The following is a 26,338-nucleotide window of genomic DNA, read 5'->3' on the forward strand; positions in this document are numbered from 1 at the left end:
CACCATCCCCTAAATTAAAATATATAAAATGTCTTTTTCCTTCTAGTTTTGATGGGGAAAACACGATGGCAAGGATGGAAAACTCAATAAGAGTCTAGTATCAGAATGATTTTAAACTGCCTCAAAATTTTGCTTAAATCTGACTCTAAGAAGCAACAAAAGGCCAAGATATGTATATATATCCTTATCTTGTATGACTTTTGATTCTGAAATATTAATTTGACAGCATTTTTAAAAAAAATTAGTTTCAGGTGCACAAAACAAAAATACTTAGACGTTTATCATTTATATCCCTCACACTGTTGACAGCATTTCTTAAACAGTGATGCTCCATGGTCATGTGCAACAGTCACCAATAAGATTTAATAATTTTGAAAGGCGAGAGAGTGTTTTATAAATGATAAAGTATCCATAAACATGTTATCACCACACAGTAGGTAGAAAACTTGAAATATAAGTCTTACCACTCTAGATGGTTTTCTTCTGTTGATGCACTGGCAGTCAATACTATATAATGTCTAGGAAGAATTTTCAGCAACAATTAGGGAAAAAAGCCAGAAACATTGTTAGTGTCTGCTTTTTCATCATTACTTTTTCTTTCTCCCTCCCAATGAACAAAAGAACTAATACAGGCACACAGTTTATGAAAATTAAAACATGCTGTGATATTCACAAAATTAATTCTAGACCCTGCAATGAAAAACAATTTACTAAAAACAAAAAACAAAAACTACTAACACTGGGTTAGATACTACTAGAATACAGAAACTCGTAACTTAGGATTTCTGCTGATTCTCTACCTCACTTGAAATGTGACAACTGTCACCCAGCATATATTAAGTTTAACATTCTCCTTCTTTAAACACACACACACACACACATACACACACACACACACAAATGCAAAATTTCAAATACCTATACTTTTGAAAAAAATTTGGTGGCTCCAGCAGTTTCGACCAGTCTGATTTCCCTTGAAGAATTTCACCTGTGACTGTGAGACCTAAATTCAAAAAGACTGATTTTGAACAGTGACCACTGTATTATCAGCCCCTGTACCACCCTACCCCAAAACCTCTAATACCACCAAATTCTTAAGTTAAAAAAAAAGTAAATTTACTATGTTCTTTCTCAGAACACAAAAATCAATTTCAACCAGATTGGCTGGCTCCATTTTTTGGCCTTAATATTATATTTTGGAAAACCAATTACTGAAAAAATAAACACACGTTTGAAAGAATTTTAAGAAATAACAGGCATAACTGTGACAGAGTAAAACTGCTGTCAACTAAAAACTTGTGGGAATATGTAAAGGGCAATAGGGCCAACAGGTTTACCTTGTTTAAATTCTTCTACCATTACTGTTCGAGTTGATGTGGACACATTATACGTAGAATTCTGTTGTGGGTAGGCAGGGGTGATTATGGGCATGAGATGATACCTATCTGATGGATTTACCTGTGAAATTAGAAGCAGAATAATAGATCTATTCTCCTATTTCAGTTGTCCTCACTTCATTTCCCCAAAAGTCTGAAGAATATGAAATATAAATTTAATACTACATGTTCTCAAGTCTAAGAAGTACATTCCCCTCCCCAACTACATTTATTTCTGAAGTCAGATGAAGTCAAAGAAAACTCTGCAGAAGTTTATTTCTCCCCTGAAAAGCTGTTAAATCTATGGTACATCTTATAAACAATGGTCTTTTGAACCAAGGAAACACAATATCATAGCTGCAAAAAGCATTATGTGGTCCAATGGTTCTCAAGCCTCTTTTTGCACCTACTCAGTGGATGATTTCCGCTAGGTTACTCTGAGAAATGAGCACTCACTCTAAAAGCAAATTAAAATGCAAGGTGAGTGAAAGTTATGCTATCTTGGAACCATGAATCTGTTTTAAATTGCACTGCAAAACGTTTATTTTACATACTTCAGCACTTTATTATTAGTAACTACTTGTAAAATAGTTTTTAACAATGGATTATGACATTTTGGTTGATACATCCACTCATCTAGTCTTATATGGGTGATTTTTAATGACATAACATTTGGATCATCACTGGAGATGCACATCAATTGCACCAAAAAACCACTGCAGGGGAAGAGAAAGGACTAGAATTACATGGAAGGAAGATGAGCAGGCATAAGAGGAATTTAACTGGACTGTAATTTAGAGAATAGTCCTTTTCATAAAAGGTTTAATGAAATTCTATAATAAGTCACATACCCGAGGATCCCAAACAGGCAAATTCAAATTGCTTTCTTCTGGTTGTTTCAGCAGCACAGGATTTGGCCATTCCCTAACATGAATAAGACAAATTAACTCACATAGGACCTCACTTCAGGAATTATAGGAAATGTGAAAATCATAAGACTTTGTTTCAACTTTCATACAACAAATGTTTTGGTTATTTGATATTGAAAAAAAGAAATGGGAAAGGGAAGGAAGTATACAAAGGAAAAAGCTGCTTATTTTAAAGCAGTGTTCTCTGAAAGGGCAAATACTTCTTTGCCCATTAGCTATAACTAATTTAAATCTGAATTTTTCCCTTCTCATTTGCTTTCATGGATTTGACAGGTAATTTAATAACAGCGACTACCTACTGAGAATACTCCTAACAAATCCATTTGGTAGCTATGATTATCACCTCCATGTTAGAGATCTTAAACAACCTCCACATTGGCAGAACAAAATCTACTGTAACCTCTCTCTCAAGCTAAAGGCACACATTTACAGACCCCCAAGAAAAAAAGTGCCATCTGGTGTCCCATCATTGCCTCAAATTTGATGTTTTTATACTTTTAACTTAGAAAAGGAATGTTAAGACAACAGAAAAAGTCCATGTATAGCTCTTAAATTTCCAAACAAATTTACATATAGGCAGAGATTAGTAAATAGTTCAAGTATGCATATGAATACTTACCATTTGGAAAAAACTAAAAAGAACTTATGAACTAAAGTAGATGCTGCTGCATTTGGATATAATTGGCAAGTTCTTGCAACTAGCATTGCCCAGGAGACACCACCAAGGAATCCCAGCATGTTGGAATAAATACCACGTCCTATAAAATTAATACATTTGTTAATTATTGTTAGGACCTACTATCCATGCCATTCAACTGAAAGGAACAGGGTAATTTCCTTCTTAAGACTGTTGCTTACAACTCTTTTTCCCTTATAGGAACATTAAAATCAACAAGCAGACCTTATGCTAGGCACACCTTCTTATTAGTAAACCATAAGCTGCTCACCTCATCCCCCCACTTTGCCCTCCAATACAGACACCTCAGTTCCCTGCCTCAGTTCTGACTGCCCAACTGGGCTCTGCTGATACAACACTGGAAATCTCCCACCTTTCAATATCTACAGTTGAGAGAGACATGAAAAGAAGGAGGAAAGATATCTGAAGGGTCTATTTATTTAACATTTCATATTCTTCCCTATCTAAATAGGGAAGAATAAATATTTCATTAGTTATTATATTCATTGACATTTTAAAACCAAGTATAAAGTTCAGTATTCTGTATTCAGTACTCTGCATAATTTAAATATCTCTCCATAAAGTACAATACACCATTGACATTACTCATTTCTCACATGATTGTCTGTTACAATAATCTATAAAAGAGCACTACCATATTTCATCAAACCCAAGATGCTCTCAACTGTATAATATAGCATGATTTTACATCCCATTAAGCAATCAAGAGAAAAAATACAAAATATCAATTTCAGATGTTAAATATGAAAAATATGTCTCTAAGAATTAACAAAACATGGTATTTAATCTATAAGGAAACACAAATTGTTCATGATAGCCCTTCACTGAAAATTACTTGATCCTGACTATACAAGATAATTGAGCCCAAGGACAAATTCCACTTGCTTAAGGTCTTTTTAGATGCTACAAGTCACATGTAGCTATACATATATTTTTTGGTAACAGCTTTATTGAGCCATCATTCAAATATCGTAAGTTATCCATTTAAAGTATAAAATTCAATGGTTTTGAGTATATTCACAGAGTTGTGCAATCATCACTAGTTAATTCTGGAACATTTTCATCACACCCAAAATAAACCTTTAACAGTCACACCCCTCTTATGGTCCCCGTAATCCTCCCAGGCCTAGGCAACCACTAATTGACTTTCTGTCTCTATAGACTTGCCTATTCTGGACGTTTGACATAAATGGAACTGTATAATATGTAGTCTTTTATGACTGGCTTCTTTCCCTCAACATAATGGTTTCAACGTTCATATATATTGTAACACGTACCAATACTTCATTCCTTTTATATTGCCAAGTAATATTCCACATTATGGACATAATCACCTTTTGTTTATCTATTCATCAGTTCAAGGACATACGGGTGTTTCCACTTTTTGACTATTATGCTTAATGTTGCTATGAACATTTGTATACAAGTCTTGTGTGGACACATCTTTTCACTTATTTTAGGTACTATTTAATTTTAAAATGAATTACAATGAAATAAAATTGAAAAATTCACTTCCTCAGTTGCACGTTTCAAGTGCTCAGTAGCCACAGGGTTACCGTACTGGACAGCACAGATATGAAACTTTCCATCATCAGAGAAAGTTTTATTGGAGAGCCCTGTTTTAGACTGGTGTAACATCTGGTGCCAAAAGTGTACGCTACTCCAATGTAGTTACAAATAATACAAAATGTGCTGTGCAAGCTTAGGACTGGGCATTTTATGAACCATATCCTAAACATATAAACTAGTGCAGTTGCAGGTTTTATTAGAAGAGTGCTATAATGTAAAAACAAAAACAAGTTAAAACTATCACTGTAGGCTCTTCATTTAATAAATTTACTGAACACCTACTAAAAACTTTATTGGTGAGGGGGAGACAAAGATAAGATGGTCCTGCCCATAGAGCGCTCAAAGGCCAGTGAGGGTTCACTTTTCACGTTCTAACTCACTCTGACTTCCTGGATGAAACCTAAAGTAGAAAGTCAGGGGCTTTTAGTTTTCCCCCAAGGGAAAAAGAGGTAGAGTCACACCATTGCACCTGAAAAAGAAACAGCCTCTCCAAAACTTATTGGACCTTAATACCCCCAGTATCAATAGGCTGAGGAGTTTCGATGTATGCTTATCGTTAGCAACTGAAAATTATAATTTTATAATATAAACATAAAATAAGAGTTGGGATACTTACGTTTTGCCCATAATTTGACTGCTCTTAGGGTGAGTCTAAAAGTTTCTTTATTTGGCACTAAATGCAAAATTTCATCAGTAACTCTACATCCTGAAAAAGATAAAGCATTCATTTTTCATTATGTAATAAAACCCAGTTAATTCAAATGCCCCTCTAACCTCCACTCTCAAATGCTAAAAATATAAAAAATAAAATGTGAGGGTTTATTTTCTCTATGTATTTGAAATTTAGGACTTATACAAGTATATATATGAGAAGTCACTTTGCTTTTAAAGAATTCAAAAGCACATGGGTATGCAATCCAACATTAAAACAAGCGATGGTTCTGACATTCTTTATAGCTTTCTTCAACTTCTGCCTTTACTGTTAATCAAATGCCCTCGTTATAAAAATGTTATTTCTTTATGCAAACCTTATCCATAAATACTATGATTTACTGTTGTGCTCTGGAAGTACAGCAAAACACAATGCTTCAGTTAAACAAAAGATACTATAAGCCAGTGATTCTCAAAGTGTGGTCTGTGGACCCCTTGGAATCTGTTTGGTCAAACCTATTTTCATAATAATACTAAGGCTTTGCTTGTTTCACTGTGTTAACATTTGCACTGATGGTACAAAAGTAGTGGTGGGTAAAATTGCTGGTACCTTAAGCAGTGAATTAAAGCTGTGGCAACAAACTGTACTAAGTAGACAATATATATCTACTGCCACACATACACAGAAAACAGGAAAGGAATGTGTGTGGGTGTTTAAACATGTTTGAGGTAGGTTGAACTACCTGATTTTTTTCAAGGAACACCAGTTTTACTTGAAAGAATGATTGACACACAAACTATGATTATTCATACTTAGGTATTTAGCAGACATTTCCTGAAAACAAAACAAAGTGAGCCCCTCACTTCAAGGAAAACAAATGACAAAATTTGTTGCCAATAATAAATTTTGAGCTTTCAAGTAAAAATTGGAATTTTAGATAGCTTTCCAATACTTAAAGACTATTCTGATGAAACTGGTGATGATATTAATGAATGTGATTTATTTTTGATGTTCTATAATGAAATGTGTGTTAACATTTAGAAGATCCAAATAAATTTGTGAATCAGTATTTTTCAAATGACCAAGGCATGATAGTACAAAGTCATGTATGGGTAAAAGATCCACTCAAAGAACAAGACAGACCAATGGATTTTAACGTAATAGAGTATAAAAAGTTAACTGATATGGTTTTAGATTTGCTATTCTAACTAACCTTTAAAAAATGATCACTTTTCCTTAGGAGTGAAAAGGAACAAACTACTGAGATACGCTATAAACATGGATTAACTTCACAGACATGAGGCTAAGTGAAAAAAGCCAGACACAAAAGACCACATATTGCATGAACCCACTTATATGCAATGTCCAGAAAAGGCAAATATATAGAGACAGAAAGTAGATTAGTGGTTGCCTTGGACTGAGGTGTTGGAAAGGAGAATGACTGCAAATGGCTATGAGGGATCTTTTGAGGATGATGAAAATTTTCTAAAATTGAACTATGGTGCACAATTCTGAATATTCTGAAGACTACTGAACTGTACACCTAAAAGGGATGAATTTTACTGTATAATTATACCTCAATAAAGCTGTGGAAAACAGAAATTATTACTGGTCAAGTTTTAGTGTAGTATCAAAGAATACACAATTATCTGAAAAGGCTGTTAAAATATTCCTCCCTTTTCCAATTATATATCTTTAAGAGGCCAGATTCTCTTCCCATGCTTCAAAGCAAAATGAAAGCAGACATGAAAATTTAGCTGTCTTCTATCACGTTAAATATTAAAGAGATTTGCAAAAATGCAAAAAAAACCAAAACATTCTCACACAAAAATGTATTCATATTCACATATAATGGGTTTATACTGTTATCTTAAAATGAACTAATAAATACTTCAAGATGTTCTGTTTTTATTTCTAACATGGTAAATATTGACAGATATAACCCACATAAACAGAAGATCTTTGGGGTCCTCAATACATTTTAGAGTGTAAAGGGGTCCTGACACCAATAAATTTGAGAGCCACTACTAAAAACATAAACAACATTCAAATAATTTGCTTTCTTTTTAAAGATGCTTAAATGTGGTCAGATTACCTGTATAAAGAAAATTACATCATCATTTTTAACTGAGTACAATCCATTAAAAAGTCCATTAATAGTACTGCAAAAAGATCTCTTATTTGTCGAATTGTTTTCAAGCAGGTATCTGAGATTTCTTTTTAGAAGCTTACCATTTAGGCTGCGAATACACCTTATATCAAGGCTTCTCAGTCGAGAGTCGTCCCTTAGGTCTAAATTATCTGATATGGTTTGTATTGCCAGTCTTGCAAAGACTAGATCAATCTTTGGAAAGATGCAAAAAGAGAGAAAAATATTACCTTTTCTCCTTCTAGTCCATTCTCCCCCCTCCCCACCTCAAAAATGTAAAAAGTTGTAATTATTAGTTTTGGGAGTTCTACCAAAACTTCAAAAGTCCTATCTAGGCAATCTCACATGGGAAAATCACCGAAAAGTTTTGTGAGGGCAATTAAAATTTCAAATTAAGGGAAAGCATTTTAATTTTAGCATATATGCCAAGCATTACAAAAAAAAAAAAAAAAAAAAAAAATCAAAACCTTATGAGTGAATTTCTAGATAAAGATGGCTGATCCAAAACACGTTTACATTCACTTCCTCTTGAAACCTCTTGCTGGTACTAAAATATCAGCAAACATTTTTTTTTTTTTTTTTAGTTTGTTTTTAAAGGCATAACCCACTAAGACAAAGAAAAATAGGAGATAACAGCAAAAACTATGAGAGCTGGAAAGTAGATGGGCAAGTGGTACAGAGTCAGCAGATCTAAGAAAACATAAAAAATATTGTATCTAGGAAATAAGGACAGGAGGCTGTAAATACATACATACATACATACATACATAAGAACTTTTAGAGAATAAAAAGGTATTCTTAGAAATTAAAGATATGACAGCAGAAACAGAAAACAATAGAAAGTTTGAAAGATGAGAAAACCACAAAAAGCAGAACAAAAGTATGAAGATATGATTAGTAAGTGGGAAGGAAAAGATTTGGAAAAAAAAGGACAGTTCTGGAGGTCCAACATACAAATATTAGGAGCTCCTAAAAGGAGAGAGAAAACAAAGGCAGAAAATTCAATAGAATTCAATACAATTTCCAATACCTACAAGACAGGAGTTTCCAAACTGAAAGAGGACTACTCAGTGCCTAGAATTATTTGATTGAAAAGGCACATACTAAAGTGCATTACCATGAATTTTATAACTGTGAAGACTAGGGGGAATTTTATAACTGTGAAGACTAGGGGGAAAAAAATCATATAAGCAATTCAAAGAGACAAAACAGATCACATAAAAAGGATGAAGAATCAAAATGGCACCACACTTCTCAACACAGCACAGAAGCTAGAAGACCATGAAGCAAGGCCTTCAAACTTGAGAAACATTATTTTCCATCTAGAACTCTATACTCAGCCAAAATCTACCAATTTGGTGTGAAAATAGAACAAAGACATTTTTAAACATGCAAGATCTCAAAAATATGTGCTCCTTCTCACGAAGCTAGTGGGTAAGTGCCACTAAAATGAGTCAAGAAAGAAAACTCTCTAGAGAAGGAAAAGGAAATCTATGATAGTAAAAAAACATGTCAGGATGATAGTGTATCAGTCATGGAGAATAATCAATGTGGATTGCAACAGGTGAGAAGACTCGGTGAGCTTTTTTTTCAGGATGATAATGACAGAACACTTGAGAAATCTAAATCTATAATATTTAGAGGAGATTTAGACAACTAGGAGAGGCTGGGTTTGAAATAGTCTTAAGCATAAAGCCCAAGCAAACAAATCACAAAACAATTGTTAACTCCCAAGAAAACAAAATGCCACTCAGCAAAGAATGGTAATCCAGTATCCTTTATGCTCAGTTTTAACATTATTAATAAGATCATAATAATATAAACACCAAATATTGCTCCAACCAAAATTATGATATAATTGTTCAATTATGGGAATGAGAAGAATGGGGTGGGTGTGGAGGTTGCTTCATTTTCTATATAGGAGAGAAGAAGGAGAGAGACTATTTAAAGACTATCGGATTCTTTAAAATACGTTTCTATTTAAGTCTGATTAAAAAAAAACTAAAAAAAAACACACAAAAAAACCTTATGGGTTAAATAGTTCAACTACAAAGCCAGATAAATATTAAACACTTACTTCAATTCCATCAAATTCAAATTTTATAACAGGTACAAAGGCATCTTCTACAGCCTAAATGAGAAGAAAACAATTAGGTAAGCTGTAATCCTTCCTCCATCCTGCCTAACTGCCAATAACGTAAATACCTTTGCTCTCAATCTGTATTTTAACTCAACAGAAAAAGTGAAAATGTCCTTGATCTTACATTCTTAGGTAAGTACTTCTACTTGGTGACTGTGTTATTTAAGGCAAACAAAATGTGTATGACAGTAGTTATCCAACTTATTCTCCTAAAAATATTCATCAGAAACAGGAAGGCAGAACTGCTATCACCTGGGTACCATTTGTTGAGATTAAATTGAACTGATAATTTAAAGACAGCACTAGTGTTAGAAATCAAAATATAATCAGAACTCATGACTAACCTATCAAAATAAATAATACATCAATATAGTTTGGATTTAGCAGAAATGTCTTTCTGAGCCTTCTTTAATATCCCAACCTAACATACTCTTCACCTCCTTCTACACTGCCATGCACCCAAATACAGGTCCTTTGAACTTCATCTTATCCTAGCACTTCAGATTGTATTACAACTACCCAATCGGTTAGTCTCCCCAATTCCTCCCTCCCATAAACTATGTCTTGTTCACTATTGTATCTGTCAGACTAAGGCCAGTATCTGGTGAGTCATTGGTGTTTAAATTTTATTTGCTCAATGAATGGATAGATACCTACATACAAGTTACTAACTGAACTTTATAATAGCAGCCACCATTTGACATACATCGACCATTTATCAGACATTATAGTAAATGTTTAATGTAAATTATCTCATCAATTCTCAGAAAAACCTTATAAAAAAAGTTTATTACTCCATCTACATTTTACAAGTGAGGAAACTAAGGCTCAGAGAATAGGTAACTTGACCAAAATCTATGAGCTAATATGTAGATTTCTAGATTCAAATCCAGGTCTGTATTAACTATAAAGCCTGTGTTCTTAATCATTATTTATTATTTTAACAAGATATAGCAAATTCTTAAGAAATATTTCAATAATCATAAGCCCTAGCATTTATAGCTATTTGTTAACAAGTTCAAAATATTAAACACCAGAGGATACTTACTCTTAAATTTCTAATGCCATCTTGATGTTTCAATTTTTCAAAAAAAGACTGAAAAAAATCAGACCTCTCCACGTGTCTTGGAGCCACACAAAGTGCATCAATGTCAGCTCCTGGAAGTCAAAGTATTTCTTATCAAGAAGAGTATATTATGTATTATATTTTTGTTAAAATACACACAAACACATGTACACAAGAAAGAATGTAATGAGTATAGGAAAATGTTAACTGATTAGCTCTGAATAGTGAGATGAGAATATTTTTCTTCTGTATTTTTAAATTATGAACACATAAGAGTTTGTTATTGAAAGGTTTTATCAGAACATAGACAAGCTGTTACCTTTGGTGTGTACTCCAAGCCTATAGGAGCCAAACGTGAAAATTTTACCACCAACAGTAGCCACAACAGAAGGTGGGAGATTCTAAAATAATAGTAAACAAAAGACATTGAATTGTTCAAATTATTTAGCATAAAAATTGCCTAAATGTTATAGATATATACGGTATTTGTCAACTTTGGTAAACTGAGATTTGTAAAAGTACTTCAGTGCTCTTTTGGTTGCAACTTGAAGAAATGAGGGTAGTCCCAGAGAGAAGACAAAAACTCATGCCCACTCACATGCACACATCTCTATCTTAAGAGAAACATATTTTATCACTTGACCCTACTTGTTTCCTCCAACTGCCTGTCTTTGGCTCCATCATTCGTAATAGTCACCAACAACTTTACCAAACTAATGTGGCTTTCAACTCTCTACAGCATCATACTCTTGACTAATCCCATCTTTGTTTTTTGCGACAGATATGCTTAATTTCTTGATTCTAGCTCTGCAACCTTTGCAAGAAAGGGGTTCATTCCTGACATGAGTTCCATATGAGAACTAGTATAACAACTTTAATTAACATCCTTTTGATTGTATCAGAATTATAATGCTACTTTTCACCTCTCTAGAGCCAATTCTAACTGCCCATCAGATATATTCAGACAGTAGGATCCACTCCAATATCCATGCCTGAAATAAGAAAAAAATTCTTCCTATGCTAAACCAGGTATCCCTCCTGATTTCTCTATTTCTAGTCCTCATTTTCCTTACTGCGCATACCGACAGTCATTATTTTTCTTCTTGGCTTACCAATTCTTAGTTTATATCCCTCACACCATCTTTTCTATTCAACTACCACCCACCCTAATTTTAGGCTGTTTAATAGTATCATAAAGCTACCTTTCGCCCTCTTTATTTATTTTTTTCTTACTCCGTTTTGTATAAAATTCACTGGCTGACATTTTTAAATTACTCTATTATAACTCTTCTGCCCCAAACTTGCCAATGCATTCTTCCCTGACTACTGAGGTAAAGGTTCTTGGATCTTATTTTCCCAGTATGCTCCTACGGGTCTTTCTTGCATTACTTCCTGATATTCCCTTCTGAAGCTCCAGCTGCCAACATGTTACATAATTCAGTCTTCTTCCCATTGCATTTGCCATTTTCCCTGCCTCAAATGCTTGCCCATCCTCTCTGGGTATCTCAATACCATCTATTTTTTAAAGTTCACTTCAAGTTCCTCCTCTTTCATGAAGCCTTCTCTGATTATCTCCTCCTACATAAACAGCTTTTTTTCCCTTTCAGGGCTCTTCTACTATTACTACGGTTAACCCCTTTTATACCATATTTAGTGACCTTTCTTTTTCTGTAAGTCCCATCTCTTCGACTATATTTAAATTCCTTGGGAGGTGAGAACTGTGTCTCCTACTTCTCTTATTTCCCATAACGCCCACTGCAAGTTCCAGAGAATAATATCCACTGATTAACTTCAATAAAAGTATCTATATAACAGGATACTTACTGGTTGTTACTTCCTCTGCTTAACAGACATTAATGTTTCAAAAGTATCAAAAATAATTTTACAGCTAGAAAGGAGTCACTAAATTTATTGATGACTAACATGAATCAAAAGGATACAGAAGCCGGGACCTTTTAGTTTACCTTCCTACTTTGAAAAACATGATTCTTGCATGACGTATGAGAAAGTGACATACTGAATCACTGAGTAAAATATTTTTGCCACAAACCATAGTATTTAACTAAAATGATTTGATTTATAGTTCTAGACTGTTTAAGTATCCCAATTGTATGTAGAATATTAAAATGATCTTTAATCTAATTCAAATCCTTCAGATATTTTCCAAACTAAAATATGCATAAATCAAAGGGAATTATAATTGCCATGGAAAATGACCAATCACCTTCCACGTAATGGAAGATGTTAAAACCGATTTACATTTTTTTATAATTAGATATCTTATTTACTTTGGTTTTTTAAAAAAGTCAAATTGTGGCAAAGTTTCAAATTTTTAGCAATGGTTTTATGGCTAGAAATTAAACGGAAACCAGCTACTGGTTTTTGCAGATTAAAGCACTAATGTGATTAAAATGAGCTAAAAAACATTTTATTAATTTTTAAAAACAATCTTTTTGACATTGGAACAGAATTCTATTGGATTCTTCTTTTAAGTGCAAAGAAATGAGGCAGTAAGAAAATTAGGTGCATCTTCATAATTAATGTAGCTATTTTTGCAAATAACACATGACTTATCTTGAATGCATCCTTGAATGGGGATGGAAGCAGACCTCTGCACAACCATAATAACTGACATAAAGATCATATGCAAGAAGTCATAAAGCTAGTTACTGACTTTAAAATAATTCTAGCAAGTTGACTATTTTGTTTGCACATCCACTGCAATTATGGGCCGATTAGACGTGGACAACAGGGTCCCCTAACCTTTATTTAATGCCTGAGCCCTGTTCTGGAGTTGTGCAGGTGAATGAGTTGATCACCTAGTAGCAGAGAAACGGAGTTGATCACCTAGTAGCAGAGAAACAAATACGTATTTTTTTATTCCTCAAGACGAGCATTTCACCCGTTCACAATTCAACTTATCTGAAAAACTCAACTATTAATAACCCTCTGAGAGCTTAGAAATGAGTCAATTTGACAGCACAAGTAAATAGCATAAAGACCATTTATTTAAACTGAATGACTACAGACTAATTAGTAGAGTCCCTCATAGTTTGGTTTAAAAGAACCAATTTTAAAAATGTATCATAGATACAGAAAGAAATAAAAAGTTGTAAAAGAAAGAAATCTAACAGGTGTTTTTATATAATTTCTAAACTCATGCAGATTAAGGGGCAGAAAGGGAGTTTGCAGAGAGGCACACTGAATGCTATGAGACACTAACTTTTGGCTAATTGCTGTTAAGAGATGGGAAAACTACAAGAAACAAACAATAAACAAAATAAAACAGTTTGGGCCACTTAGTCAAGGGGCAAATAGACCCAAATGAACATGCCGTATTTCATTTTAGTACAGCCAGTAAAATAATATTCATAGTGATGATTCTCAGACAAATGAAAATTCAATTATATTCAAAATAAGAAAGCAAGAAACATGTAATCGATTTTAGAAGAAAAATAGTTAAGTTACCACTGCAGGAGAAAAAAGTTGTATAATTATAAATTAGGGTTTGCAAACTCCTGTGTCTCAGGGGCCAGTCAGATATGCAAACGAGGGAAGTACACATAAGAAACACAGAAACCAATCCATAAATGACAGTTGCTTGTGTCAGAGACCAGGGAGTGGTGGAACTCACAAGACATTCCTGGAGGGCAGGAGCCCAATTCCATTCAAGCCTCTTCCTGCCTTACACAAAGGCAAGCCCAGTATTACCAGATCTGGTATTTCACAAGAAGTCTGCAATCTGGCTTTTTAAGTAAAATCTCTTGATATTTAAATTGTGGTCCACTACATGTGAGTTAAGCAAGACATTTATGGATAACTGTAGCTAGACATTGGCTACCTCTGGGGTAAATCCTCATTTATTTAGAGACTCAACTGTCTATACCAATTCACTACCAAGCATACCAAAGACATTATTCTCAACTCTTGCAACTGATTGCCAGGATGTAATAAAACTATGAATTCAATGTTTAGAGTCTTACCTTACTCTCACTGACATCAGAAATCCATTCTTTCACTAAATTGTTCAATTTACCAAGGACAACCAGCCTATAATAAAAAACAGTACGCGTTAGATTAAATTAAAAACACAAAAACAAACAGTATTTTAGAAAGTAATTAAACATACAGGAAGTACCTCTGTGTTGGTGTTTGGGTAAAAGCATAATAATACACATGTTAATGCTATCACATCTGTTGATACATGGCATATTTCTTTGGCATTCTTAGGTCCCTAAGGATTCCAAAGAGACGATAAATGTGATAATAGTATTTTGGTCTTTGGGCTATTTTCAAAATTCAAAAAGCCTAATACAAAGTCAAAAATACCTTCAATCAGGCTGCAAAGGCCAAATGAATTGTCAACTTTTTTGGCTTTACTATGGTTTAAAATCAATTCAATGTAATAATAGAGATTAGCATTCTCTCACTGAGAGTCATAGGTCTTTGGATAATTAAAATGGGTATATTAATTATTGGCTGATTTTCATAAAGTGACATTACTTAATAAAAGCAATTTGATATTAAAACAAATTTGCAACCAATGGCATATCCAAATCCATACTAATAAAAGAGAAGAAAAGTAGATTTCAGGCATCTCAAAGATAACATGAAAATGGAAAACCAAACTCCTGATCTGTCCAAACTTGCTTCTCCCTCAGCCTTCCCCAAGTAATGGAATTCTGTCCTTCAAGGTGCTGGGACCAAAATCCTTGGCATCATCCTTGACCTCTTCTCCTCCTTTCTCTCACACATCCCATAGTCATTAAACAACCCCACCTTTGAAATATATCCAGAATTCTACTACTTCTTATCATCTCTACTGCTGTCCCCCTAGTTCTGGCCACCACCATTTCCTCCCTGATTATAACTAATTGCTATCTAACTAGTTCCCCCAGTTCTGCCCTTTACCCCTTTATCAGACTACTGTCAATACAGCAGCCAGAGTGACTGTTAAAACATGAGTAAATCATGTCAATCTTCTGCTCAAAACCCTAATAGCTTCCCATTTCACTTAGAGTAAAAGACAAAACTTTTATAATGGCTTACAATATCCTAAGTGACCCTGCTCTCCAAACTCCTTTCCACTTCACTATAAGCCCATATTCCCCTGCTTACTCACTCTGCTTCAGACATCCACCCTACTTTGCTGTGTATTCCTTAAACATAGCATGTACACTCCCACCTCAAGCCTCCTGCCTAGAATGTTATTCCCTCAACAATCCACAGAGTTCTCTCCCTTATCTTCAAATTTCTGTCAAATGTCAATGAAGCCTTCCCTGACAACCTCCATTCCCAGGTTTATTTTTCTCAGCAGCACTCCTCATATATAACATTTTATTTATTTTACTTATTTAGCTAATTGTTAGTCTCCTTCCCTAACTTCCACCTAAAATGTAAGCTCCAGGAGGGCCAAGATTTCTTTTCGTTTTGTCTTTGTTTTAATCCCTAGACAGGGACATAGCAGGTACTTGACATATGTTTGTAGAATTAATGATTAATATACTGTAAAACATTATATTTTGGATTTTTAAGTGACATACCTGTGGTTCAGTTCTTCCTCATCTTCAAACACTCCAAATGGTTTCATGGCATCAATTAACTTCTGTGTGTAAATATGATCAATTTCTTTAGGACATGCCAAGCTAATTGGAGAGGTGATTCCATAATGCTTTTGTTGACGCTGGCTTTCCAGCACGGTGTTCCTGTTCAAGAAGAATGAAACAGCAGAAGAAAAATTTAAAGTATCATATCTTACTGATACATCAATTCACTCATTAATTTGGCTACCTTAAAAAGTTTAATTAGTACTAACAGTTGGGGCAGGGACTTTTTTTTAAAAGGAAAAAGGGTATTTTGTGTTTATGTTGATGAAAGGCTATTCATACTGTCTCTAGCTTTCCTGGTTAGGATGTCTTTTCAAGCCAAACGCAGCATGTGTTGGCATCAGGACAACTGTGCCAACACCACTCAGCTCCAATGCAAAGAGCCTGAATGGGAGCTGGGCCAGGGCCACCTTCACTATACCCTGCAGACTTAAGTCAAGTATCATCTAGATTTAATCTCTGAAAAGCAGTCAGCCACTTGAAAGAAAGCTTTAAGTAAAAACAAAGCCCCTGCCCGCCCCTCCCAAAACATCCCATTAGAAGGTCCTAATGAAATAGTCTGGCTTTTAAAAGGAAATCACAACTAGATTTGTCCTTGAGACACCTAAATTAACATCCTTTGCTTGAATCAGTTTATAGTCCTAACATTTTGTGACTCTAGTTAATTGTTCCTTCATGTAGACTGGAACCCAGACCATTTTCACACTGAATAATTTTCAAATTCTTTACATTAAATGGCAACTTTTTATAAGCTATACGCTACCCTTGAAAAGATCCTAGCCATCAGGAAATTATAGTCTTGAATGTAACAGAATTTCTGAGATTTTGGATTTTCACAGACTGGGCTGGTAAGACTTTTAATTATGCTAAGAAAGTAAAGTGAAAACAAACATACACAATAACCAACTAACCCTATCACCTATCTTCACCATCCTTTCATGAAAGATCATTAACACCTATAGTAAGAACATATCCCAAAGAGCGTTTTTTTAAATGAATAAATTAGCCCTATAAACATTAACACAAAAATACAAGTGATTGTTTTTGTATTTTTACTGGTCAAAACATTGGCTTAGCACATGCTCTTTGGCTAAAAATTTCATTAGGTACGGAGAGAGAATCAAATGGAATCTAAAATAGTCCATATATCTTCTAAAACGACTCAAAGAAACAAGAGAAACATCAATACTAGTCACTTTAATTTCTGTCTGGTATTTACGCGTATTTTTAGAACAAACAAAATTTCAGTCAGTTATTTCAAGTGGTAACTTCATTTTTTTTTTTTTTAAGGAGGGCATAGTTCACAGTGGCCCATGTGGGGATTGAACCAGCAACCTTGGTGCTACCAGCACCAAGCTCTAACCAAATGACTTAACCGACCACCTCTGTAACTTCATTTTAAAGATATAGCTCTTTTACTTCTAAGAGAGCTAGAGAGGCATTTTGGTATTGTTTTTGTGTGTTTACATGTGCATGGTAAATGGATGGGACACGCTAATTATATATGATCATTTAATTAATCTCAACAACAACCCTGAGAGATAGGTATTGAATAAGTGCCACTTTACAGTTAGGTACCCAAGATCTAAAAAGATAGAAAGAGGAAGAGCCAGAATCTGAACTCCAAAACCCAAGATCTTTCCACCACTGCATTCTCCTTTCCATAGACTTCAGTTCTGAAACTAATTATGATCTTGGTCCCACTTTCTTATCTGTATGATGAAAAGTTGGTTATCTAGGTCCCTACTAGTACTAAAATTCCAAATCTATGGCTCTGAACCTCCCTCATCTATACAGGAAAAAAATAAAAGGCACATTCCCTTCAACGGATACATTTCACTTTTAGGTAAACATGTTAGAGAAATTCCAGTACAAGTGTACAAGGAGACACAAGAATGTTCACTGCCAACATTAAAAACTTAGAAACTAAAAATAGTCTCTAACAGGAAAAGAACTAAATTAGGCTGTATCCCCACCATGGAATACATTGCAATTAGTATGAATTATTTGAGCTAAAAATACTACCATGGACAAAGCTCAAAGACACTATGTTGCACTAAAGAAGCAAGTTGCAGAATGACAATTGTGATACTGGTTATATAAACCTTAAAAACAATGCCTATTATTATGAACACATGCATATGTAGTAACAGCATTAAAAAATATACAGCAGTTAACATCAAATTCAGCACTGTGGGGAACTCGGGGGAGAGGCCAGTGGGGGTAAGAGATCAGGTGGTAGGAGAATCCCTCAGATGTATTTGGAATGCATGACTTCTTTTAAAAAGGTATGTGTGTACACACACTCACACATATATATGTTATGCCTTGGGAGAGATGAATGGTGGCTACACAAATGATGCTCATGTTATTCTCTGCATTGTTCTGCATGTTTATATTATTTCCCAATAAACCAAAATGTAAGAAGCTACAACAAAATCTTCTGCCAAGCACGGAAACCGTTTCTGACTTATCAAAAAAGTGTGAGCAGGAGGTACAGACCGATAGGTATGTTGTGGGTAGGTGGGTAGGCCGAGGGAGGGCGAAAAGACCACAGCCTTTATTGAAGAGACACGAGCTGGGATAGGTCATTCACTCCTGAAGACCTGGAGAAGCCGGGACCGAAGGGAGGAGGGGGAAGTAGGGGGATGGTATTTGCGCCAATGCAGACAGGAGCAGAGACCAGCTCAGACAGTGCTGGGGGCAGAAGAGTGACCGACAATTTCTCCCCACCGACACACGCGCCTCTCTCCCGCCGCATCTTCGTCTAGAGGCGCCCTCGGAGGCGGGACAGCCGAGGCCAGATGGGGACTCCTGAAGTCCCCGAGTCTGTGCAGAGTGCAGGGGGCGGCCAGGTGAGCCGCCGGGTGTAGGGGAGGTGCCCTTGCCGACCCTACGGGAGCGGGGAAGGAGACCACTTGGGCGAGCTCCGGGCAGGACATGGACACGGAGTCCCGGGCCGACCACCCCAGCCCACCCCTCTGCGCTTCGCCCCCAACCGCGGCCCCCCACCACTTACGCAGACGTTTCTTTCATCGCTTCCTGCGTCTCCCTCACAAGCGAGTATCTTTCGCTCTGGAGTCCTATTCTCGCTGTTCCCTTCTCCCCCTGTCCACTTTCCTCCGGTCGCTTGTAGCTCGCTTGCTCGCTCACTTTCTTACTTACTACGGCCGAGGCATCCAACCGAGTAGTGAAAACACCACAAAACCGGCTGTATTTATGACAATACAGCGCGGCCGACGCCAATATGGCGCCGCTTCCCAGCCTGCCCCTCGTCCGCCGTGGCTCCGCCCCTGGAAGCCTGGACCCGCCCTCGATCCCGCCCCCTCCTCCTTTGGGTCGCTGGAGGCTCGGCTGTCCCCGCCTGCAGAGGCGCGGGCAAACGCCCGTCGGAAAAGTGCGTTTGGTCCCCTTTGTCTGTGGGACTGTTAATCCAGGCAAACTGCTTGGAAAGTAATTTGGAACATATTTTTCTTGTTTCTATAATGAGAGCCTATAGCATGTATTTTTAAAAATATAAACCTTGCTTGGCAAACACTATTTTAACGCTTCCATTATCCCACATCTTTAATTGAGTCATAGTCTTACATCAGCAGTCCACTCGTGGAGGAGATTCTGTCGTGAGAGGGTCACATCCAGAAAAGTGTAACTTTACAATTGTCCCAGGGAAAAGTGAGCTTGTAAATTGGAAGCTAAGAGTTCATTTCATCTCTAAGTACCTCCCCCTGATTCACGACATTATGGCAGTTGAAGGAGATTGAAAGGAATGGATAGCAGTTTGCAAAGGAGGATAAATGCAAGGCTGAATCAAAACCTCACACTTCAAATAGTGGAGATCATGTTCCATGTGGGTGTGAGGATGAAAATGGCGAAATGACAAATTTTAAAATGTTGAAGTGTAGAAATAAAATACTAAATCATTATAAAGAAAAGGATGTCAAGAAGCTCCTTTTCCTCGAAATGTGACTCAGAGTCACAGTAAATAGAGATTACTTATAGAATTATTCATTTATTCAAAAATATTTATTGACAGCCTAGTTTGTGCCTAACGAGGGTTAGGCTCCAGTGATTCAGTGATGCATAAAACCAGATGTATTCTTTAAACTTGAGAAGTTAAGAATTTAGTGAGGAAACAATGAAATACAAGTGATATTCTTCTGTTGTAGAACTAAAGCGCCTACTGTGTGTCAGACACAGAGATACTTAATTCCTGCCCTCAAGAGTTCACAGTCTAGTGGAGAACAAAAGTATACAGAGATTATTAAAATACAGTATGGTCTATGATACAGATGGCATCAGATTTAGGGAGGACTAAAGAGGGCCACCTAAACTTTAAGGGAGATGTTCAATAGTGCCTTTCAATAGGATGGCATCTTGCCTAAATTAGCAAGATTTGGGAGTAGGGATTGGGTGCAGGTGGTAGGGAGAAGGTAAAACCTATTCTAGGTAGCAGAGTAGTATTAATAGCTAGCTAGTACAGGCTTCAGGGTGAGGCAGACCCAAATTTGAGTTCTAGTTTTGCTACTTACTCGTTATGTGACCTCAGGAAAATTAATCTTACAAAGTCCTTTCTTCATTTGTAAAACACAAAAGAATTCAAGGAGAAGAGTATGTATAACAATATGAATCTCAGTCCAAAAATTCAGACATACAAGAAATATCGCTTTATTTTCTAACACTTAATTTTTGACCCTAAGCCCCTCATTCTTCTGAGCTGGCAGACAAAGACAATCTTGGTTGTCCTGCATCTCGCCCTTCCCAATGCTTAACGTGGTGGCAAGGTATTGGGGGATGCTCAGTTTTAGCTGTTTTTCTTCCCATTCTCTTGTCTTTGTGAATCTATCTGGGGTTGAATGCCAGTCCCCAACCCCCATTTCAATAAGGACACTTTCTTTCAAGGGGAATATATTTTGGGGTGTGGTGTTCTATATTGTATCTATATTTTTAAGCTAAAATTTGCCAATTACAAAAGTAACCCAAGCTTATAAATAAAAAAGAAGAAGAAATCTGTTCCTCCCTTTCATCCCTAGCTCCAATTTTCTTCCTCAGGGAACCATTATTAATAGCAGGGTATCTATCCTTCCAGAATGTCTTCAATATACCCCAAACCAATGTAAACGTGTACCAGAGGGTTTGTCCTTATTGTTTTTTGAGAAAAAAAAAAAGGATCATACTGTACATGTTCTTCTACTTGTTTTTTTTAAACCTAAAAATCATGAACATCTTTCCATGGCAGTAAATGGTATGGACTGAATTGTGTCCCCCCAAATTTCACTTGTTGAAGTCCTAACTCCCAGTACCTCAAAATGTGACTGTATTTGGAGATAAGATCTTTAAAGAGATAATTAAGTTTAAATGAGGTCATCAGTGTGGCCCCTCCTCTAATAAAACTGGTATTCTTATAAGAAAAGGAAATTTGGACACAGATGGTAGAGAGGGAAGAGCACGTGAAGGCACAGGGAGAAGATAGCCATCTATAAGCCAAGGAGAGAGGCCTCAGAAGAAACCAACCCTGCTGACATGTCTCAGAATTCTAGCCTCTAGAACTGTGAGAAAATAAATTTCTGTTGTTTAAGCCACCCACCCCATCTGTGGTACTTTCTTATGGTAGCCCTAGCAAACCAATACAGTCAGTAAGCACCTACTTTGTTCTTTTTAAAGTAGCATGCTATTCTTTGTCATAGATAATATATATCTCATCAAAATCTACTTAACCATTTCCCTGTTATCTCAAATTTGTTTATATTATAAATAGTGCTATAATAAACATCCTTATACATACATCCTCTATACTTGTGTCACTAGTCATTGAATAGATTCTTAATGATGGGATTACTATGTCAAAGGGTACATCTATTTAAAAATAATATTTATATATTCCAAATTGTCCTCTATAAAGGTTATACCAATTTACACTCCAACCAACAATATGTATGGAATGGTCTGTTTCCTCAAACCTCACAAATGCTGGACATTAAAAATACTTTTTAAAATAATTATTATAAAAATTATAAATGTGTAGGAAAGTAGAGAAAATTGTATAATAAACACCATATACCTATCACCTAGATTTAATGCTTTTTTTTTTTTTTTTAGCATTTTGTCATGTTTCACCTATTTTTTTTTTTTGAAATCTTTTAAAGTAAATGCGGATATCATGGTATTTTACTCCAATATTTTGATATGCATATATAAATAACAACATTTTTCTACATAGCCACAATAATATCAGCACACCAAAGTTTTCCCTACTTGTCCCCAAAATGTCTTTTGCAGCAAGCTTGTTCAAGAATCATGATTACGCTTGGTTGTTGGGTCTCTGAAGTGTTTTTTTAATCTATAAGAGACACTCCCTTTCCTGTCTTTCCTCATCTTCCTCTCACCCACCCAGCTTTTAGTTTTCCTATGACATTGATTTGAAAAGACCAGGATAGTTTTTCCTTAATAATGTCCCAATTTCTGGATTTTTCTGATAGCTTCCTTATGGTGTCATTTAACAATAACCCCTGTATTTTCTATTATTGGACGTTGGATCTAAAGGCTTGATTAGATTCAGGCTAAACATCCCACCAGGATTCACATGATGAAGCTCAGGTTATCCCATTATTGCTGATATTAAGACTGGCTACTGGGTTTATGTGGTGACAGTCATCTTGGAACTAGCTAGTAACCTGTGGGGTGATAACTTTGGCACCAGGTGAAGATCTAGCTCTCCATTAACCTTTCACCTAATGGTTTCAGCATTTGTTTACAATTCTTGGATTAATTAATCATTTCCTTAGGGGTTGCGAGTTGTGATTTTCCAATTCTATCTACATTTGTAGCTGGCATTTTTCTGGGAAGAAGGGCTCTTCTTCATCGACTAAGACTATTAGGTCACTCTGCAGTGTAATTCCTACTGCAAAGGAAAAATACTTCTTTCCTTTTCAGAATAAGAACTTGGTATAATGACCAACTGCAAAGAAGTTTTTATTTATGTGCTTGCTTGTTTTAGTCCTCTTACTTTTAAAAAGATTTCATATGGACTCATGGTTTTTTAATAATTAGCATGTTTCAATCAGTTAGTCATTGGTTTTTTTTTAAAGATTTTTATTGGGGAAGGGGAACAGGACTTTATTGAGGAACTGTGTATATGTCCAGGACTTTTTTCCAAGTCAAGCTGTTGTCCTTTCAATCTTAGTTGTGAAGGGTGCCATTCAGCTTCAAGTTGTTCTTTCAGTCTTAGTTGTGGAGGGCGCAGCTCAGTTCCAGGTTCAGTTGCCGTTGCTAGTTGCAGGGGGCGGGAGGGGGGTTGCAGCCCACCATCCCCTGCGGGAGTTGAACCAGCAACCTTGTGGTTGAGAGGACGCGCTCCAACCAACTGAGCCATCCGGGAGCTCAGCGGCAGCTCAGCTCAAGATGCCGTGTTCAACCTTAGTTGCAGGGGGCAGAGCCCACCATCCCTTGCGGGACTCGAGGAATTGAACTGGCAGCCTTGTGGTTGAGAGCCCACTGGCCCATGTGGGAATCGAACTGGCAGCCTTCGGAGTTAGGAGCATGGAGCTCTAACTGCTTGAGCCACCAGGCCGGCCCAGTCATTGTTCTTTTGATGCTAAAACTGTCCCAACTTTGACCAGTGGCTATCTCTAGCAAGGTGGTTACTCTGCTAGTATTTAAGAAAAAAATTTTTAAATCGATATGATAGGTTGGAAAGTGATATTCCTCTTGTTTTATTAATAACTTGTATATCCCTATTCAGCGGTGAAAATGATCATCTTTCATATTTTAGCAGCCATTTATGTTTCTTACTCTGTAGATTGCCTCTTCATATTTTTTGTTCATTTTCATTTTGGCATAACCAATTATCAAGACTCATCCCTACAAATAAAATGTTTTCAGTGCTTACTGACAGTCTCTTCAAGCTGCAACTTCCCTATGCTTGATTTTTTTTCTTTTAATCATCTCTTACTCTAGAATGCGTCTTGAAATAGCTTATTCAGAAAAAGGGTAAATTCTCTTAGTGCTGGAATCTTTGAAAATGCCCTTCTACTAAATCATAACATTTCCTTCAAAGCTTGGTAGATGTTACTTTATTGTTACCCTATGAGTCTTGGACACTTGTAAGATTCTTCTTTTTCAACTTTAAGGCCTTTGTATAACAGTCTTTGTATAACAGTCTTTTCCTAAAATGTGTCTAGAACAAAATAAACATTCTAAATATTTTTCTGAGTATTTTTTAAAGATTAGGTAAGTCCCCAGTTTTCTACTTTAAATATTATTATTGCTTCTGTTCCATCAATCAACTCTTTTTTTCCCCCCAGTTTATTCAGGTAAACAAAATTGCAACTTGGGAGGGTGTTAAAATTCAGGAAAAAACTATCTTTATAAATTATTTTTGTTTTTTACGATCTAATGGGCTGTTTACTTGTCTGCAAGACAAGTAGGGACTGTATCTATCTTGCTCATCAGCTCATCCTTAGAACTTAACATAGGTGTTCAATATTTGTTGAACGAATTTATTTCAAATATTATTCTCTCTTATATGTTTCCTTATCTCATTGTCGCTTCATCTTTTTGCCCCAATGTATAGGCTGTCTCCATTTTGCCTTCTTCCTCTAACTTAATATTCTGACAGGTCTGAATGTTATACAAGTACTCCATTGAAACTCTTTCATTTCTGAGCAACCTTTCATTAACTCAAAGCACTTCCTTTACCTGGCAGATTGTTGTAGCATGGTATTGTTCACACTGCTCATTAGCAGGTTATGACTAATACTTTTTTAAAAAGATTTTTATTAAAAACATAGCAAATATACAATATTATATTAGTTTCAGATGTAGACCATAGTTTTTCAACATTTATATACCTAAAGAAGTGATCACCATGATAAGTCCTGCAACCATCTGACACTGTACCACACCGTCACAATATTATTGACTATATTCCCTATACTGTACATTACATCCCATGACTTACTTGTTTTATACCTGGAAATTTGGACCTCTTATTCCCCTTCACCTTTTTAATTTTTCAATTACAGTTGACATTCAATGTCATTTTATATTAATTTCAGGGGTATAGCATACTTGTTACACATTTATATAATTTAAGAAGTGATCCCTCAGACTAATCCAGTACCCACCTCGCATTATACATGGTTATTACAGTGCTATTGACTATATTCCCTATGCTTTCTCATTATTTCTTCAAATAGGTTCTCAATCCCCTGCTTTCTGTCTTCTAATTTTGGCACCCCTATGATGTGAATGTTGGTATGCTTGATGTTGTCCCAGAGGCCTCTTAACCTCAGTTTTTTGGACTCTTTTTTCTTTTTACTCTTTCAATTGGGTGTTTTCTGCTACCTTTCTTCCAAATTGCTGATTCGATCCTCTGCTTCATCTAGTCTTCTGGTGATTCCTTCTAGTGCATTCTTCACTTATGACTGGTTCATTTTTATGGTTTCTATGTCCTTTTTTATGCTTGTTATCTCTTTGTTGAAGTTCTCATTAAATTCCTTGAGCATCCTTATAACCAGTGTTTTGAACTCTGTCTCTGTTAGGTTACTTGTCTTCATTTCATTTAGTAGGTCTTTCTCTGAAGTTTTTTCCTGTTCTTTCATTTGAGATGTGTTTCTTTGTTCCCTCATTTTGGCTGCCTCTCTGTGTGTCTCTATGTATTAGGTAGATTTGCTAAGTCTTCCAGGCTTGGCTGGGTGGCCTTATGTATTAGTGCCCTGTGGGGCTCTGGCACAGTCTCCCTGGTCACTTGCTCTGGGTGCTCGAGGGTTTCCCATGTGTGGGTTGTATGTGCCCTCCTGTTATAGTTGAGCTTTAATTGCTACTGGCACATCAGTGGGTGGGATTGACCCTCAGGCTGACTAGCTTTGGAGTTTGGCCACATTCACAACTTACGGGCTGCTGTGTGGTGAGCTTACCCCATTGAGTGGGATTCAACCCAAAGGACTCTAGAGCCTGTTGAGAGTGCCCTTTGTGTGTGACACTTGTGGGGCAAATTGAGCAGTGCTCTGCTGTTAACCTCCAACTATGTTGGTTCTGGAGCCTCTTGGGAAGGGCTCCAGAGCAGACCCAGGTCATTCACTGTCTGTGATCTGCTGGGGACTACCTGGTAGGACCCACAAAGGGATTGACAGTTGTTTGCTGCCTGTGCTAAACCT

At 36.2% G+C, this 26,338-nt stretch overlaps 1 protein-coding gene across 3 annotated transcripts in view; it reads right to left on the reverse strand.

Annotated features, from left to right (window-relative positions):
* PAPOLG (poly(A) polymerase gamma) overlaps positions 1-19,453 on the reverse strand; it is a 29,449-nt gene extending 9,996 nt beyond the window's left edge. For 2 of the 3 annotated variants that reach the window (XM_019717322.3, XM_019717330.3), the window contains exons 1-13: positions 19,204-19,445; positions 16,122-16,283; positions 14,562-14,628; positions 10,898-10,979; positions 10,561-10,670; positions 9,450-9,503; positions 7,456-7,567; positions 5,188-5,277; positions 2,925-3,063; positions 2,228-2,300; positions 1,338-1,458; positions 919-1,003; positions 465-518 (exon numbers count right to left, since the gene is read on the reverse strand). In XM_019717322.3, the coding sequence (XP_019572881.2) occupies positions 465-518; positions 919-1,003; positions 1,338-1,458; positions 2,228-2,300; positions 2,925-3,063; positions 5,188-5,277; positions 7,456-7,567; positions 9,450-9,503; positions 10,561-10,670; positions 10,898-10,979; positions 14,562-14,628; positions 16,122-16,283; positions 19,204-19,220 (1,166 nt within the window). In that variant the 5' untranslated portion in view covers positions 19,221-19,445. Of the gene's footprint in view, positions 1-464; positions 519-918; positions 1,004-1,337; positions 1,459-2,227; positions 2,301-2,924; positions 3,064-5,187; positions 5,278-7,455; positions 7,568-9,449; positions 9,504-10,560; positions 10,671-10,897; positions 10,980-14,561; positions 14,629-16,121; positions 16,284-19,203 lie in introns of all 3 variants that reach the window. The other variant, XM_088796144.1, reaches the window with a different exon arrangement.
* Between the last annotated feature and the right edge of the window lie 6,885 nt (positions 19,454-26,338).

The sequence above is a fragment of the Rhinolophus sinicus genome, chromosome 2 (assembly GCF_057876585.1).
Source record: "Rhinolophus sinicus isolate RSI-liver-muscle chromosome 2, RSI-T2T, whole genome shotgun sequence".
In the NCBI taxonomy this organism is placed as follows: domain Eukaryota; kingdom Metazoa; phylum Chordata; class Mammalia; order Chiroptera; family Rhinolophidae; genus Rhinolophus; species Rhinolophus sinicus.